The sequence below is a fragment of the Bufo gargarizans genome, chromosome 1 (genome assembly GCF_014858855.1).
Source record: "Bufo gargarizans isolate SCDJY-AF-19 chromosome 1, ASM1485885v1, whole genome shotgun sequence".
NCBI classification, from domain to species: domain Eukaryota; kingdom Metazoa; phylum Chordata; class Amphibia; order Anura; family Bufonidae; genus Bufo; species Bufo gargarizans.
In genome coordinates this window covers 45,468,370-45,485,521 of record NC_058080.1, presented here as the reverse complement: position 1 = coordinate 45,485,521, position 17,152 = coordinate 45,468,370, and the positions used below count along the sequence as shown (strand labels likewise).

The following is a 17,152-nucleotide window of genomic DNA, read 5'->3' as shown; positions in this document are numbered from 1 at the left end:
ACATACATAAACATAATAAAAAGTAATATTTATAATATATAACATTCACAATCACTGCCAGCATGGTATAGATGGCGTTGGCTTATATCAACAAGAGGGTGTAAGATAAGCATGTGCCACTTTATGTCAGGTATCATGCTGTAATTGTATATGTTTGCACTTTTTGTTGCACTTGTGCTGTTTCCTGCATCTAGTGATATGGCCATGCTTTTCCGATGTGGACATAGGCTGTAAGGGTCATAATTGGGTGGGAGCTCATGGTGCCTGTATCAGTAACAAGCGTGGGGATGAAAAGGTACTAGTGCACTAGGATGACCATGTGGGCAGGTCTGGATAGGGTGGGGTAGGCTCTGGTTGGGATTTCCTTAGCAGATTCTACAAAATAAAATCCAGCATACTGCGTTGCTTTGTCTGGTATCATTCTGGGCTCAATAACAGTGATGAGCAGCAGTTGCAATATTCTAAGTCACAATATTTTGCGAATATTCGTCATATATTCGCAAATTCGTGATCTCCAATCATTATTTTCTTGATTGCGAAAATCAGTAATCGGAAAATTTGCAATAAAATTTTGCAATTAAAAATTTGCGATACCAAAAATTCATGATCAACACTACTCCTAAAGTCAAAGATGCGGTGAGGGATCATGGGTACTGATGAAAAAAAAAACTAGAATATTCACGATTACGAAGAGATAGCACTATGTTCTAGATATTTGTGAATTCTTGAAGTGCCAATATTTGTGATAAAAATTTGCGATTAGAATATTCGCGATCAACACTACTCATTAACAGAAACCCAATGAAACCCATTATAGTCAGAGGGGTCCATAAGGTGCCACTCGTTTCCATAATATGACAGATCCATATTGTTTTTTTAATTTTTAATTTCCTAGAATAGAATACAGTTCTTGATTATTGTCCAAGTCATGTCTCAAGGCCTGTTTAAAGGGTCAAACATTGATATATAGGACAGCTACCTTACATCTGGTGGCATTAGAGGCAGAGTTTGTTAAGGACTCATTTGCCTACCGTCTTCCCAGAATTCCAGAGGGCCGTTGCCCGGCCTATAAGTCTCCTCACACTGATTAGACATAAGAATATATAGTATCCTTCAAATCTTGAAATGGAATGGAGAGCTGGACAAATTGGTGCAGATGTGAACATAACCTTTGCCTGTGGGAGTGAATCAACGGAAACTGGCTTTTACTCCCTGTACAGCTGTGTTGGGCTGAGACTCCAATAGTGACCTCAATCCGGACAGCTTGCCTGAGCCAAGAGGAGGCTTAACCCAGGGGAGCACCACCAATGGGCCCAGAGGAGGCTGAAGCACCAAGTCATCAGGAGTGTGTGTGGATGCTGTAGAGATGGGCATCTGGCAGCGCTTCCTACCTTGTGAAGTACTCTGAACGAGAAGTGTTACAACCTCTGCAGAGGATAAGACTTTTGACAGATAAAAACTCTTGCTATATGGTCGGTTGCCATCAATGTACAATCCTCAGCTTATTGGAAATTTTGGTGATTTATTTCAACCAAAGGATCTTGTCCCCAGTCTTGTCTCTCTGCATCTTTATGGTCAGTATACATTGGGGAAGGGGTTGAGAGGTTGGGGGGAGGGATATTCCAGAATTTGTAACAGAACCCTTCTATGACTCCCATGGGAAAGAAAGAAATAAACACTGCCCTGAACATATTGCCCATCACATGTAGTTGGCAGCTCTGTTCTCTCCCATACTGGATTGACCATGTGGCAAATTGATTCAAGAAGACGTAGGGTGCATCCATTTAAAGAAAATTACAATACAGGTTAATTTAGAATTTTTGATCTACTTTTGAATTCAGAATATCTTTTTTAAACCCTTAACCCCATAGTGACCAGACTGGTTTCGGCCTTACTGACCAAACATTTGTTTTTCTTTTTTCGTCGCCCTCCAAGAGCTATAACTTTTAAATTTTTCCGTCTATATAGCTATATGAGGGTCAAGTTGTAGTTTTTAATAGTGCCATTCCGGGATACACATAATCTTTCTGATTAACTTTTATTAACCCTTTCTGGGAGGGAGACAGAAAATAATAACGATACTGTCAATGAGTTTTTACATTATAAATTTTACGGCGTTCATATTTTGACATAAATAATATGACATAATATATTTATTATCTGGGTCAGTACGATTACAGCGATACCAAATACATATAGTTCTTCTTGCATTGTGCTACTTTTGTGCGATAAAGCCCCTTTTTAAAAAAAAATAAAAAATCTTGCTTTGCCGCATCTCAAGACTCCTAACTTTTTTATTTTTCTTTCTATGGATTTGAGTGGGGGCTTAATTTTTGCAGGAAAACTTGTAGTTCTTATTGGTATCATTTTGTGATAAATAACGCCTGTTGATTGCTTGTTATTAAGTTTTTTGGGGGTGACTGAGAATAAATTAGCAATTCCTGCATTTTTTTTTTATGGCGTTCACCATAGGGGATGATTTACATGATATTTGTGTAGTGCGGGTTTTTATGGACATGGAGATAGCAAACATGTGGGGGAGATTCTATTTTTGCAATTTTGTTAATTGTAAAGCGTATTTTCAATGGCAAAAAAAATGCTTATTTTTAATAGAATTTTTTTTATTTAATAATTTTTTCTATAACGCCAATCTTTTAATTGCTTCTAAAATACATTGCACTCTACCTATAGTGCATTGCATTTTAATGTCAGTGCTATACTGACATTGACCAGCAGGCAAACACTAAGGGCATGCTTGGGCCCTACACCAAGTCCCAGACTCCCTATACAAACATCGGCACCAAGCGATCGCTTTTGTGGGGTGCTGATGGGAGACAGAGGGAGTCCGCTCCCTCTGTCACTGCTTACATGTGACGGGCACACTCCTGCATTTTGGGCTGTTAGAGCAGCAGCATGGTTCTCATGTGTGAGCTGAGCCTCTACTCTCCACTGCATGGGGGATCCATGTAATGCTTAGACCGGGCTGCCCTGAAAAGATGGCGGCCCAGCCTAAGATCCCTTAGTGACCACCGTAAAAAGACTTATGGGTGGTCACTAAGAGGTTACAGGGCATCTGTCAGCAGTTTTGTACCTATGACACTGGCTGACCTGTTACATGTGCGCTTGGCAACTGAAGGCATCTGTGTTGGTTCCATGTTCATATGTGCCCGCATTGCTGTGAAAAATAATGGTTTAATATATGAAAATTAATCCTAGGAACGTTGCTGTTACACCTAGAGACTCTTCTCTCTCTGAAACAGCCGCCCCCTCTGCACTTTAATTGGCCAGGTGTAATGACGTTTACACTGCCTGCCCCTGTCAATCAAAGTGCAGAGGGCGCGGCAGTTGTAGAAAGAGCTAAGCCTCTAAGTGTAATGGCAACGCCCCTGTTTCTCCTAGAGGCTCATTTGCATAATGCGGTACATATGAACATGGGACCAACACAGATGCCTTTACCTGCCAAGTTCAAATCTGCTGACAGATGCCTTTTAAAGACACAGCAAGTTTTGGCCGTTATGACATTTTTCCCCTTCTTTTGTCTGCACTATTAATTTTCCATCATTGGCCCAGCTGAATAAGGGCTTGTATTTTTGCAGGATGGGTTGGGTTTTTTAATGACAATAATTTGAGGCACCAATTTTGTTTTTGCATTATACATTTTGCTCCATGCACTGTGCAAGATAAATAACATGTTACCTTCGTTCTAAAGGTCAATATATTTATGGAAGTACCAAACATGTAGACGTTTCTTGAGGTTTACAACATTTGCATTCTAAAGCACATTTCATGAAAAAAAGTAGTTTTTAGGTTGGCACATTCCAAGAATCTTAAAGGGTTTGTGCAAGAATGGGAGGCGGGGGGGGGGGGGGGATTACATAACTTCTTTCCGGCTCCCCGCTCCTTCTCCTCCCTGTCTGCGATGCTCTGCTAGGCTCCCTTGCTGTAAACATCTGGTTTGACATCGCCTGCAGCCAATAACTGGCCTTGGTGGTGACTAATGGCAAATGGTCACATGACGCAAAGGGATCCGGTTTCTGCTTGTGCAGCCAGTGATTAGCTGTGCTGATGTCAAACTGGATGTTTTCAGCGAGGGAGCCTAGCGGAGCAGCCCAGGCCTGGAAGAGAAGGAGAGGGGAGCCAACATCGGGAAGCAGGTGAGTAGGCTTCCCACAGGTTCAGCCATTCTTCCACAACCCCTTCAACTTTTTTCTTATTTGACCATTGATTTACCTGTTTATAGCCATGTTTTTTTTTGCGGGATTTTTTGGAAATCTTTTGGGGTACACATAAATTATAGGTAAGCATTTATTTTTTTATTTTTTTTGGGGGGTGGAAAAATAGCAATTTTACCGTTGTAGTGTGCTATTTTTTCCAGTGCATTCTTTATAGTTCAGATATCATGTTGACTTTACCCATTGGGATGTTACAATTCTAACAATATGTATAATATTTTTTTTAACTTTTGAACAATACAACCAGAATTTTTTATATATTTTTTTAAACATTAATAATAATAATCTTTATCCATGTAGCGCCACCATATTCCACAGCGCATTACAAATTCAGAAAGTTCATGTACAAAACAAAAGACGTCGCAACATTACTGGCTAATATACAACTGAAATGATGGGGGTGAGGGCCCTGCTCGCAAGGGGTGACACAAAAGGTACTATTAATAATAATACCTTTTGTGTTAATAAACATTAATTAAATGTTAATTAACATCTATAGTATTAATAAACATTAATAATTTTTTTTACAAACTTTAAACTTCTCAAATTTTTATTTTAGTCCTACTAGGGCACTTCTCAATGCGATCATTTGAGCTCTTCTATAATACTTTACTATACTCAGAATACGAAAGCATTATCTACAGTCACTGAGACTGACAGTACTCACCCCGTTTGTGGTATGCTGATGGGGAGCCCACTCCCTCTGTCAAATCACTTAGATTCTGACAGTTGCATCAAAGAGGATAAACTGCTGGGATCAGAGGTAGCTCCAATCCCAGCAGTTGCAGCAAGATCGTATCAGCTGACCTACGGTGTGGAGGGTGAGGGCTCAACTCCTGAGCCTGTGCCATCCACGTGACATAACTAATGTCAGGTTGCGCTAAACAACTTGAAATTCCGATGTGCAGTTACATCATTTTACAAGAAGGCGCTAAGTCTAGTTAAAAGATTATATGTATCGTCAGATTGGTGGCTCAATGGTTAGTGCCTCTATTGGAGCTTATATGTTTTCTCATGTTTGTGTTGTATGCCAGTTTGCTGGTACTACAGGTTATTTGGCTTCCTATTAAACTGGCCCTCGTCTGTCTTTAGGAATTTCAATTTTGAGCCCCATTATGGACTGAGTGAAGTGAAGATCTGTAGAGCACCGTGAAAAACGTGTCATCAACTATTTACCTCTTGTTATACTTTATAGCGAATAGGAGGCCATTAATCAGAATTTCTGGCACTTTAATTGCCACCGATGATTCAACCTCCCATGCAGTCCACAGCTTCTACTTCCCTCTGACAGTTCTCCCGAAGTTTCAACTCTACCCAAATCTAACAAAACATTTCCAGAGTCTCCGTGAGAACTTGTAATTCAGCGCCCATAGATGCGTGAAGCCGTAGTGTTATATCAAACGGCAGATTGTTTATCTTTCCTAATAAGCTGTTTCCCAGTTATCTCCACAGGATCTTCACTTCTTTCCAGCCCCGTCGTTTATTATTCCAGAAAAATATGGCAGACATTTTTTTCCCCTTCTGTTTGCATGTCACATGCATTTTCAATGCTGTAGGCTTCCTCTGGGTCACTCCTTTTTCTTAACAGAGACCAGAGTTGCAGTATTTTCCAAGCAATGTCTCAACATCCTCGCCGTGCCAATATCATGTAGGAGGCAGCACAAGTGTTAAAGGAATTAGACAGCAACCCACACACCACGCAAGATCCAGGAAGCTGTTTTTGATGTTCTCATGAATACCGATCTCCCACTCCTTTCTATCTTCATAATATTAAGTAGAGAAAATGTAATTCTTATAAAGAGAGATAATGGTAATAATGGTAATCTCTACTTCTTCTCAAGTATCTCGGCTGAATTAGCTGTCCTTCATGTCATTGTCCAGCAGCTAATAAAAGCTAAATACTGCTGACTGAATGAATGCACGGACTTATGATCTTCTGATAAATTCAACACTCCTAGCCATTATATGGAGAGGCGGGCTACACCCATTATTATAGCATTGATACATGGAGATATCAGCAACCCATTAGGAAACAAATGAAAAATGGAGATACTTTTCTTTCACTCATTTTTGAAACTTTTTGTCAAAAATCGCAATACAATCAAATGTTTTAAGAAGGCACCAGTGTTTTCTTGCAGCTTACCAAGCACAGCACCACACATTGTATGGTGGCTGTGCTTGGTATTGCTCTCTGCCTCCTTCACTTAAATGAGGCTGAAGTGCTCCTAGGCCACGTAACACATGAACATGTCTTCACTGCTCTAGGGAAAGCTGTGAGAAGTCCACTGTGCTACAGCAAGCGCCTCTGCCTACTCAAACAGCCGATCTGAGGGGGTCTCGTGTGTCAGACCCCCCGATCAGATACTGGTGGTGACCTATCCTGAAGATAAGATATCAGTATAAAAATCTCAGAAAAGTCCCTTTAAGGTACATGCTATTTATTAAACAGAAATCATTCACACTTTCGTTAATGTAGTGTACCAGGGATCCCTAGGGATCTCTTACTGTCAAAACTATTAAAACTCCAATAGACCCTGTTGGCATCCATGAAGTCCATCAAGGTAATCCAGTACCCAACTAAATTGATCCAACATACAGTAGCTCCATGTTTCCACTTTTTTTACCTCCACCTTCATCTTTTTACAAGGGATTTCACATCATGGACAATAATATAACGCTAGTTAAAGTTACATTTCTATTTCCTCAAGGAACACACGATTAATTGAGTAGAAGTTGTTTGCATTTTTGTTAAGGTGGTCTATCAGGGTTACCTAGGGATCTCTTGTCAACACTACAAAAATTCCAATGGACCCGTTAACATCAATTGTCCATTAAGGTTATCCAGTACCCAACTAAATTGATCCAACATACGATATCTGACATGGTTCCATTATAACCAGAAGTATGATGATGATGAGCAGAGTGTGAGATGTGGTTAGGAATCTAGTAGTGTATGAAAGATTACTTTGTACACAGTATAGGGCTCATTCACACCTTCATTGAGGCTTAGTTCAGAGTCTCTGTGACAGATTCCATTTGAAATGCAAGAAATAAAAGTTTTGTATGCAGGACTTAAATTCTGGACTCCTAAATGGAACCCAAATGGCCAATGGCTTCCATTCAGCATAGTTCTGGTCAGCTGTGTGCTGTCACTGCTGGCCCTGTGAGAGATCTGAGGAGATCAGATAGACTTGCTGCACATGTGCCTATCTGACAGGTTCTAGGTGTTTCCTTTCAGTTTGTTGTTGTGGGTGGGATCCCACCTCTCCACAGGTTCGGCTTGTTTGCTGGTTAGAGGCTCTATTTTAGTCTGCCTCTGATTTCTCACCATGCGGTTGATATTTCCTTCTGGAGTTCCTGCTGGTTGTTTGTGGATCCCTTGTTCCTCACTCTTCCCATGCTAAGTTCCACTTTTGCTCTGTGTTGTTTGGGTCAGTCTAGGTCTCAGGGAGACGCTGGCCCCTTAACTGTGGAAGGTACCGGCAGTCTTATTCCCCGCTCCCTGATCTAGTCTTTGGTACAGTATTAGCAGGGTCTAGGTATGAGTGTATGCGTTCGACCACCATCAGGGCTTGCACATACTGTCAGGAGTCAATGAGAGACTCAGGGATTGCTAGGAGGTAACCATCTCTCCCTCACTAGCTTCTACGCCTAGACTGCTATCCTATAGCATATAGTATGTTGATGAAAATTATACCTGTTTTGGGCATTTTTAACTCCAAAGAAAAGACCTTTACTCTTTGTGAAGATGATGGCTTTAATGCACTGTGGTGTGGGCAGCACTGGAAAGCTGAGGAGCACCTGAAACCCTATGCACTGAAACCCTCAAGGCTTTTTTTTCTCAGGAACGCCACAGCCAATATTCACAAGACAACTACCATTTTAATCATCAGGATCAACCCTACCAGGCAGTATAGGTTCGATCCTGCTGGCATGAGCTCTTTAGGTTAAAAGGATTTCCATGTCATTGTACATTATGACATTTTTATAACATAATGCTGGTGGGAAGTAAAATTATCATAGCCTTCTTTGAAAGTTCCTTCTTCAGCATAGATTAAAATTCTCTCCAGTAAGAGGTGTGAGCCTACCAAGATCTCTATAAGAGGAGGTTGCGATCATCTAGAGTTTAAGAGGGGCTTGGATGATCTTCCAAAGTGTAATATTACATATTATGGGTAATACTTACTTGAAAAGGTTGTTGATTTAAAGGGGTTATCTTACCTGGAACACAATATGCCACCATTGTCAGATAGGTGTGTGTCCCATCACTGGGACCAATACCTACCTCTAGAACAGGCATGTCCAAACAGCGGCCCTCCAGCTGTTGCAAAACTACAACTCCCAGCATGCCCTAATAGCTGTAAGCTATCCAGGCATGCTGGGAGTTGTGTTTTGCAACAGTTGGAGGGCCACAGTTTGGACATGCCTGCTCTAGAACAAAGCTCCCAAAGAGAACAAGAGCTCTCTGCACTTGTGTGGCTGTCCTCTATTCAATTCTTTGAGACTTACGAAAATAGATGAACACTGGCTTGGTTATTTCTGGCAGTTCTATAGAAGTGAATGCTCTCGCCATTCATTTCTATGTGACTTCCAAAAATAGCGCGCTCACTCAACTGTTTTCAGCACTCCTATAGAAAAGAATGGAGGACAGCTGCATGGCGCACTTGGTGCTGAATTTTGGGTGTTCTGTTCTAGAGATAGGTACAGGTGCCGGAGTTGGGACCTGCACCTATCTAATATTGGTGACTTATCCTAGCAATATGCCACCAACGTTCCAGGTGAGACAACCCCTTTAAGAATTTATTCCGATTGCCATATTTGAAGTCATGGCAGAATTTTTTCCCCTAAGATAAGGAAACTTATCTCTTGGGAATTTTTGCCTTCTCCTGGATCAACATTGAACTTACCATGTTATCAATATGGATACTATTCCTACAGGGATTCCCCTGATGCAATTTATCATATGTTACTTCTTACTAGTGTTAAGCGCGAATATTAGAATCACGAATTTTAATTGCGAATATCACTACTTCGAGAATTCGCGAATATTTAGAATATGATGCTATATAATCATATTTGCAAATAGTGTTGAATATTCTAATCGCAAATTTATCGCAAATATATTACATTGCCGATTTTTAGCAATCAAGTAAACAATGATTGGAGATCACAAATTCTCGAATGTGCTAATTTATGGCAAATATTCACCCCAAAATTTGCGAAATATTGCAAATTCGAATATTGCCTATGCTGCTCATCGCTACTTCTTACCAGTGTTTGACATGAGTCTGTTAGGGAATTGGAGCAATTCTCTACTATAATAAAATAGTATATATCAAATATTAGTCAGATGTGACCTATAAAAATCTAAACTTCTGAAGGGTCTTTTTGATGGTCTTGATGTTACTGATGCTATTATCAGATGAGCTTCCTTTAGTCTATGGGGGGTAGTAATGTTCTTTTAAAGCAGACAGATTTCCGAGTATAGAACGTCGCTATTAATCACTCAGGTCATATTCACATTTCAGATGCTCGCATTATCATTCTTGAAGGCTCCTTTTCTTAAAGACTATGTCATTTTTATCAGCTCTCCCGCTGCTCGGGCTTGGTCTTCACACACTTGAAGTCCTTGGAGAGAGATATAGTTGCATCTGTAAGCAGATGACTAGACAGAGGTTGTTCATCACTGCATTGCATGCTTGTGTGTGGTACTTGCTGATTAGATAGGCTATTTACCGGCCTGTCTGAAAACACCTTTTTAGCAAATGCTTCTGAGAATGTTTTCGTAAGGCAAAAGGACAGATTCTCCTGACATTTTTCTCTCTAAACGATTGTGTCTGGCTGGAAATAACACATTAACATTTTTAATGTAAATCTTTCATAAATGAATCTACAACTACAGACCAAGAGTTGAATCTTCATAGTCCTGTATTGGCTAACATGAAATATCTTGGAAAGGACCACCCAAAATTGCATTTAAAAGTTGTTTTCAATTGGAGTGGTTCCCTCAAAGAAGGTGGCAAGTATCCAAATATATGATAGAACTGAAGATTTGGTCTGAATATGGGATTGTCCTCGCAGAATGGTGGCCTTTTGGATAAGATTCACTGTATCTGTCTAATTGAAAGAGAAAAGAACTATAGATTCCCCCCATGGGAAGTGTTTCGGCAGTGTCCCTCAAATGAACCTACAGTACAACCGTTTCATTAGAGATGAGCAAAGTTCGATTTGGCTGTTTTGCCGAATTTCACAAAGAAATTTGCTTTGTGACGAATTACTTCGTCACGAAGCGCATTTCTTTGAAAGTAGTGGGCGCAATGACGGGGAACGGCATTTGCACCGCCCCCGTCATTGAACACCTAAGATGCCGCGTACATCGCTGATCGGGGTTAAAATAGGTTATAAAAATACTCAATACGCGAAGAGGCAGCCGCAGCCATCTTGATTAAAGATCCTATGCAAAATCTTGTGCAGTGCGTGATGATGTCATCACTATGGCCGGTGTGGTGACATCATATGTCACCGCGCATGAGATTTTCAGCAGGATCTTCAATCAAGATGGCTGTGGCAGTCTCTTCAAATGGGTTAGGTGAGTAGATTGATTCATTACCACGAAGCACATAAAAATTCTGCTTTGCTCATATCAAATTTTCCAGGAATCTACTTCGGATACTTTGATTCGCTTAACACTAGTCATTAATGTTGAGTTATTCAAAGTTAATTAACTGGACTTCGATCCGAATTTCTGAAAAATGTGATTAGTCACAAAGACAAATTTTTTTGCACTTCGTGGTAACGAATACATTTTTCCTGAAATGGTGGTGAAGCACCTAGTTTGAGTTTGTGTGGTCTCCCTATGTTTCCCTGGGTTTCTTCTAGTAGGAATAATAGAGAAATTGTAATTAGTCTTAGTAATAGATGCTCCATAATTGTTATTACATGAGGAATACAAGTAATGTAGTTATTAAAACAAATGCGTCAGAAGAGGTGGCAGGTTCTCTTTTAAGTAGCTTTCTGCTTTTACATTTCTTTAGTACCCTAGAATTTCTAGACTTTTCTAATGAATCAGAGTATTCTCTAGTGATGAGCAGCAGGGGTCATATTCGAATTTGCTATATTTCATGAATATTTCGTAGAATATTTGTCGAATATTCGCAAATTCGAATATTCGTTAGGAGTAGTGTTGATTGCGAATTTTCCTTAATGCAAATTTTCGTAATGAGAATCAATGAGATTGTGAAAACTCAGATCCGATGGTATATTCTAACCCCCCAGGTGTTCCCATGGGGAACACCTGTTTTTTAGAATATTCGTAATATTCTAAAAGAAGAATAGTTTTGTGTAGTTTTTTTCGAATATTCACTATATTGCTATATATTCTTGTTTTAGAATATTTTACGAATATTCTAAAAAACTAATATTCGTCTTGGGAACACCTGGAGGTTAGAATATACCCTCAGATCTGAGTTTTCATGATCTCTGATTCTCATTACAAAAATTTGCATTACGAAAATTCTCATTACGAAAATTTGCAATCAACACTACTCCTAAAGTCAAAGATATTGCAGCCTTCTCATCGGCCCACAAGCTAGAAGCAGGGAGGGACAGTGGCGTACCGCCCATAGAGGCAGACCACGCCACTGCTATGGGGCCCGCGGCACTGGGGGGCCCGTAGTGCAGAGAAGGCCCCGCCCACACTATTTGGCCACGCCCACTCATGACCGGCTATGCGGCTGCTTTTCTCCCCATTGCCCAGCATCTCCTCTTCAGACTTCCGCAATCAATCGTCGCGCACTCCCTCCCCCCCGACCTGAGGTTGATGCCCTGACCTGACCTCCTCCTGACTCGGACCGTCTGCCACTCTGCCGGAATCAGGATCAAACCAAGCCAGCCTGGCCTGCATGGGGCGCTCGAGCCGCTGGCCAATCAGCACGTCAAGGCAACTCTGTTGAGGGCTTGAGGCAGCTTCTGATTGGCCAGTGGCGCAAGGGGGCGGGCGGGAGAATCGGCTCGAACGCCGTCGGCCGTCACCAGCAGAGTCAGTGCCTGCCCTGAGCTGAGGAGAGAGGGACGAGTCAGGACTGTCCTCAAGAGAGGGAGGAAGATTCGTGAGCAGTGCACCGGCTGCCTGTGTCCCTGGCTGGCTGGCCTGAAGACAAGTAAGTCACAGTCTGGGCCCCTCTATGTTTGGGGGTCTCCTCTGGCTCCGCTCCTTCCCTCCTGTCCTCTGTCCAGGCACTGGGCCCCTCTATGTATGGGGGTCTTTTTTGGCTCTACTCCTTCCCTTGCATCCTCTGTCCAGGCACTGGGCCCCTCTATGTTTGGGGGTCTCCCCTGGCTCCGCTCCTTCCCTTGCATCCTCTGTCCAGGCACTCTAACAGTTTCTGTAGGTCATGTATAAATGTATTTAATGGGGGGTGGCATGGGAGGAGCCAGGTCAGGAAGTGGGAGGGGCCATGGTGGGTAGTGGGCGGGGTTAAGGGGCCCAATTCAGATTTTTGCTATGGGGCCCAGTGATTTCTATGTACGCCCCTGGGGAGGGATCATGTGTACTGATTTAAAAAAATCTCGAATATTCAAAATTACAAATATATATCACTATATTCTAAATATTCGCTAATTCTCAAAGTGCCGATATTCACAATAAAAATGAGCAATTCTAATATTCGTGATCAACACTATTCACTAAAAGCCTTGTCCCTTGATATCACTATTTGCTTCCGGTAGGATATATAATTTTACCTTTAAGCTGAAGCGTAGGAGGGAAGGTCTCAGAAGAAGGGTGCCCCAGGTGAGTAAAACTTTGTGAGGATGGTAATCTTTACATATTCATAGCTGCACTTCATAATTTTGGTTGAGTTTTACTTTAAAGTGCATCTGTCAGCAGGATTAACTATATTAAACCAGGCACACTGTCTGGTAGGGTTCATTCTGCTGATTAAAATGATACCTTTTTTTAAAAAATCAGTTGTGGCGTTTATGAGAAAAAAGGACTTTTACTCTCTGCAAGTGAGGGCTTCAGTGCACCAAGGGGTGTGGCCAGCACTGGAAAGCTGAGGACAGATGGGTTAGGCTCCACCCCTCACTGCACTCAAGCTCTCATTTGCAAAAATAATAAAGTTATATTTTTCTCAGGAATGGCACAACCAATTTTCACAAGACTCGTGTCATTTTAATCAGCAGGATAAACCCTACCGGGCAGTTTGCCTTTTTTAGTAGGCTTGTTCCTGCTGACAAGTGCCCTTTAAAGAGGTTTTTCAGGCTCTACAATTGATGGCCCATCTTTATTCCAGTGTATGATCTGTGACCTTCGTGACCTCACTGATCAGCTTGAACTCTCCTTTATCGTTCGTCGAAGCACGTCTGTGTATATCTGAATGTAGCCATACCTGGTATTGTGGCTCTGCCCATTGAAATGACAATGGCAGTATCAGGCTGTACTTCTACTGATGGATAGGGTTCCAGCCCTCGTTGGTCATGTATCGATGGCCTGTCCTATGGATAACGTTTCTGAAAAAAATAATTTTTACTTTCATTTTTGAATCTACAATAAAATGCCCTGAACTGATTTTAACTTGTAATCCATTACTTTTATCATAAAAAAAGCATAAGAAAACTTTTCATTAGAAGCAAGAAAAATTCTGTGCTTTAAGAAAAAAAAAAAATAACATTTTCATGAAGGTACGGAAATTGCAAGTCCACAAATCTGCAGGATCAGATGCTTCCGAGTACGAAGCTTTAATGAAGCCGGTAATAATTTAGCAGTCATATCCGGTCTGAAGCTGCAAATGCCTGCACATAAAAAATAAATACATAAAATCAGATTGGACTTTGGCGCACCTCTCTCCGCCTGTTCGCTTTTAATAAACAGACCTTCATCTCGTACAGCGCTGTCAAAAAAGTAATGTTCCGGCTATAGTCATGTGACTAGCAACCGATGGAGAGCCTACGTTGTTATGGAAGAGCAACTTCCTGAGTCCTTTCCCAAGACGCTAGTTTCCATGGTAACTGTTGGCCACAGATTCATATTCAGATATAGTTCCTTTTTTTTTTTAAGGAATCGTGTCCTGGTATTGATTTTTGTCTTCTGTTCCTGTCTTCTTACAGGTAAATGTGATTCTTGCCGTCCTGGTAAACGAGGATGAAAAATGTATATGTACATTAGAAGGATAAGCCTTTGGGCCGCTTCAAGCCAAGGGTTTGGGTGTGACTGTCTCCTCAGCATCCCCTATTGATACTGAACTTAAAATTTTTATTTTATTGTATCAAACAGGTCAAAATGAATTAATTTGGATCTGGATTTTGTGCATTTTATCTCATGCAATTAGGTGGTAAGAACCTGTGATTTCCCATCTCCTGAGGAGCTTCATTGTTTAAGTTAGAATTGGCTCAAGGATCAAGTAAAGATGGAGAAATTAACCAGCAGTGATGGTCAGTTTGCAGTGTTCGCCAACGAATACATGCGGGCTGCCATCTTTAGTAAGGTAGACTCACCCGTCCGGCGATGCACAGGTAAGCCCTTACCTGTGCCTGTGCCAGGAGCCGGTCTGAAATCAAATGCAGTCACCAGGAGCAGGCAGTTTAGAGAACAGCCGCCGGGGGCCTTCATCGGGCTGTCCTCGGCACTGCCTGCTCCCGGTGACTGCATTTGATTTCAGACAGGCTCCCGGCACAGGTAAGGGCTTACCTGTGCATCACCAGACGGGTGAGTCTACCTTACTTAAGATGGCAGCCCGCATGTGTTCGCTGGCGAACACTGCAAACTGATCATCACTGTTAACCAGCATTAGGACCTTCCGTCCAGTTAACTTTTTGGTCTGAAGCCCTCTTTCTTCTTTGCATGGGGCATATAGTATATAAGTATGGACATTCTATAAGGTATGTTTTTGCTTCCTGAGGCTGAGTCCAGAAAGTGATTTTCCTCATGGTCTGAGGGCTAGAAGATGAGGTGTCTCATTGACTATTAGTGTTGTGGAGTCACCAGTTTGATACTGGCCAACCTTATATTTTTAAGAATCTCAGGTATGGAAATGGTGTTTGGCCAGCAGACATCTAAATCTTGAGCGACTGAAGATTATAGGGCAGGTTTACTAATGCTGTCTGATATTAACTGTAGATAGTGTAAAACTAAAGGGGTTGTCTCACCTCATCATATGGCATTTATCATGTAGACAAAATTAATACAAGGAACTTCCTAATCTATAGTGATTGTCCATATTGTTCCCTTTGCTGGCTTGATTTATTTTTCAATCACATTATACACTGCTTGTTTCCAGGGGTTACGGCCACCACCAACTAGATGATCATTTTGGTCAGTTTGGTCTTCCTAATTAACATACTCAAGTTCCTTCATAGTCATCTCACATGGTCCTTATTCTCTCTTTCTTATATATGAGTGGGGCATAAGTTGATAGGCAGCTACTGTATACTCCCACCAAGCAACTCGACTCTGGAGTAACATCTAAATCAACTTTTATTGCAAGGATGGGGTGAAACTGAGGAACAGAAAGAAGATGCACTTACTGTACAGTACAAAGCTATGCAACACAACCAGATCCACGAAATACAGCTCCTACACAATTAAGCATATAAAAAGTTCATAAATATACAATCCTGCAATGCTTACTAATAGTCCAGCTGTACCAGCGATGCCACATTAGTCTGGATGAGGAGGGTGATCATGGATGGTGCTATATCCTTCAGGTAATATTTCATGAGATGGCCGCTATGAGCAGAGTTGATGATGTTACTAGAGTGAAAGAGGATAAAATGCAGTGGCCCACATGGGACATACAGGGACATAAATGCATAAATGGCGACTAGATGGAGCTAAAGCAACATGAATACTAGCAGATTTACTATATACCGTACATAGCTGCTGGAGGCATAACAGTCCTATCAACCAAGAAAGAGAGGGAGGGACTATCAGTCGAAGCAGGTGAACCAGGGGTGCACAGAGTGGCTTGGGCCCACCTTTGGTGCACTTGACTGTTCATTTACATATGGATTAAAAAAATTCTCCGGAATAAAGTTACAGTTCTCTAAGTGAAAGCCATCATTACATTCACATGAGCCTGGTTTATCAGTGCATTTCATGGTGAAAGATGGGAAAGCCTGGGAAAACATCTGAAGAAGGTCTCAGTCGCTGTGCCCTCACTGACATTTGACATTTTTGTGACAATTCCTTTAATTTCGGAATATATTTTACTCTATGAGACACTTTAATCATTAAAGGAATATTTCCATCTTAGGCTACTTTCACACCCGCGTTTGGTGCTAATCCGTCATAGATCCGATTAGATAATACAACCGTCTACCTCAGTTCAGAAGGGATCCGTTTGTATTATCTTTAACAAAGCCAAGACGGGTCCATGTTGAACACCATTGAGAGTCAATGGAGGACGGATACGTTTTCTATTGTTTCAGATTGTGTCATAGAAAACGGATCCGTCCCCATTGACCGTCTGGCTCAGTTTCGTCAGACGGACACCAAAACGCTGCAAGCAGCATTTTGGTGTCCGCCTCCAAAGCGGAATGGAGGCGGAACGGAGGCAAACTGATGCATTCTGAGCGGATCCTTTTCCATTCGGAATGCATTAGGGAAAAACTGATCCGTTTTTAGACCGGTTGTGAGAGCCCTGAACGGATCTCACAAACGGAAAGTCAAAACGCTAGTGTTAAAGTAGTCTTAAATATTTATGACATATCTCCAGAATCAATATCTGATATATGCAGGTCCCACCTCTGAAACCCTCACCTTTCTCCAGAATGGAGGTGCACTGATCCCTGCCCCACCAGTGACATCCAGGCAAAGGATAAATAGAAAAGTGGCCGCCCATTTGTGTGCAGCTATCTAGTCACTTTTATGGGGGTTAGCCATGCAAGGTTTCTCCCCATGACCCACGAATGGAGAAGCCACA

General features: G+C 41.6%; 1 protein-coding gene across 6 annotated transcripts in view; it reads left to right on the top strand.

The window, feature by feature from the left end:
* CTNNA2 (catenin alpha 2) overlaps positions 1-17,152 on the top strand; it is a 1,975,930-nt gene that overhangs the window by 789,509 nt on the left and 1,169,269 nt on the right. The window contains exon 8 of one of the 6 annotated variants that reach the window (XM_044295254.1): positions 7,172-7,183. The exons of the other annotated variants lie outside the window; for them this stretch is intronic. Within the exon in view, the coding sequence (XP_044151189.1) occupies positions 7,172-7,183 (12 nt within the window). The remainder of the gene's footprint in view (positions 1-7,171; positions 7,184-17,152) is intronic. 6 annotated transcript variants of the gene reach the window in all.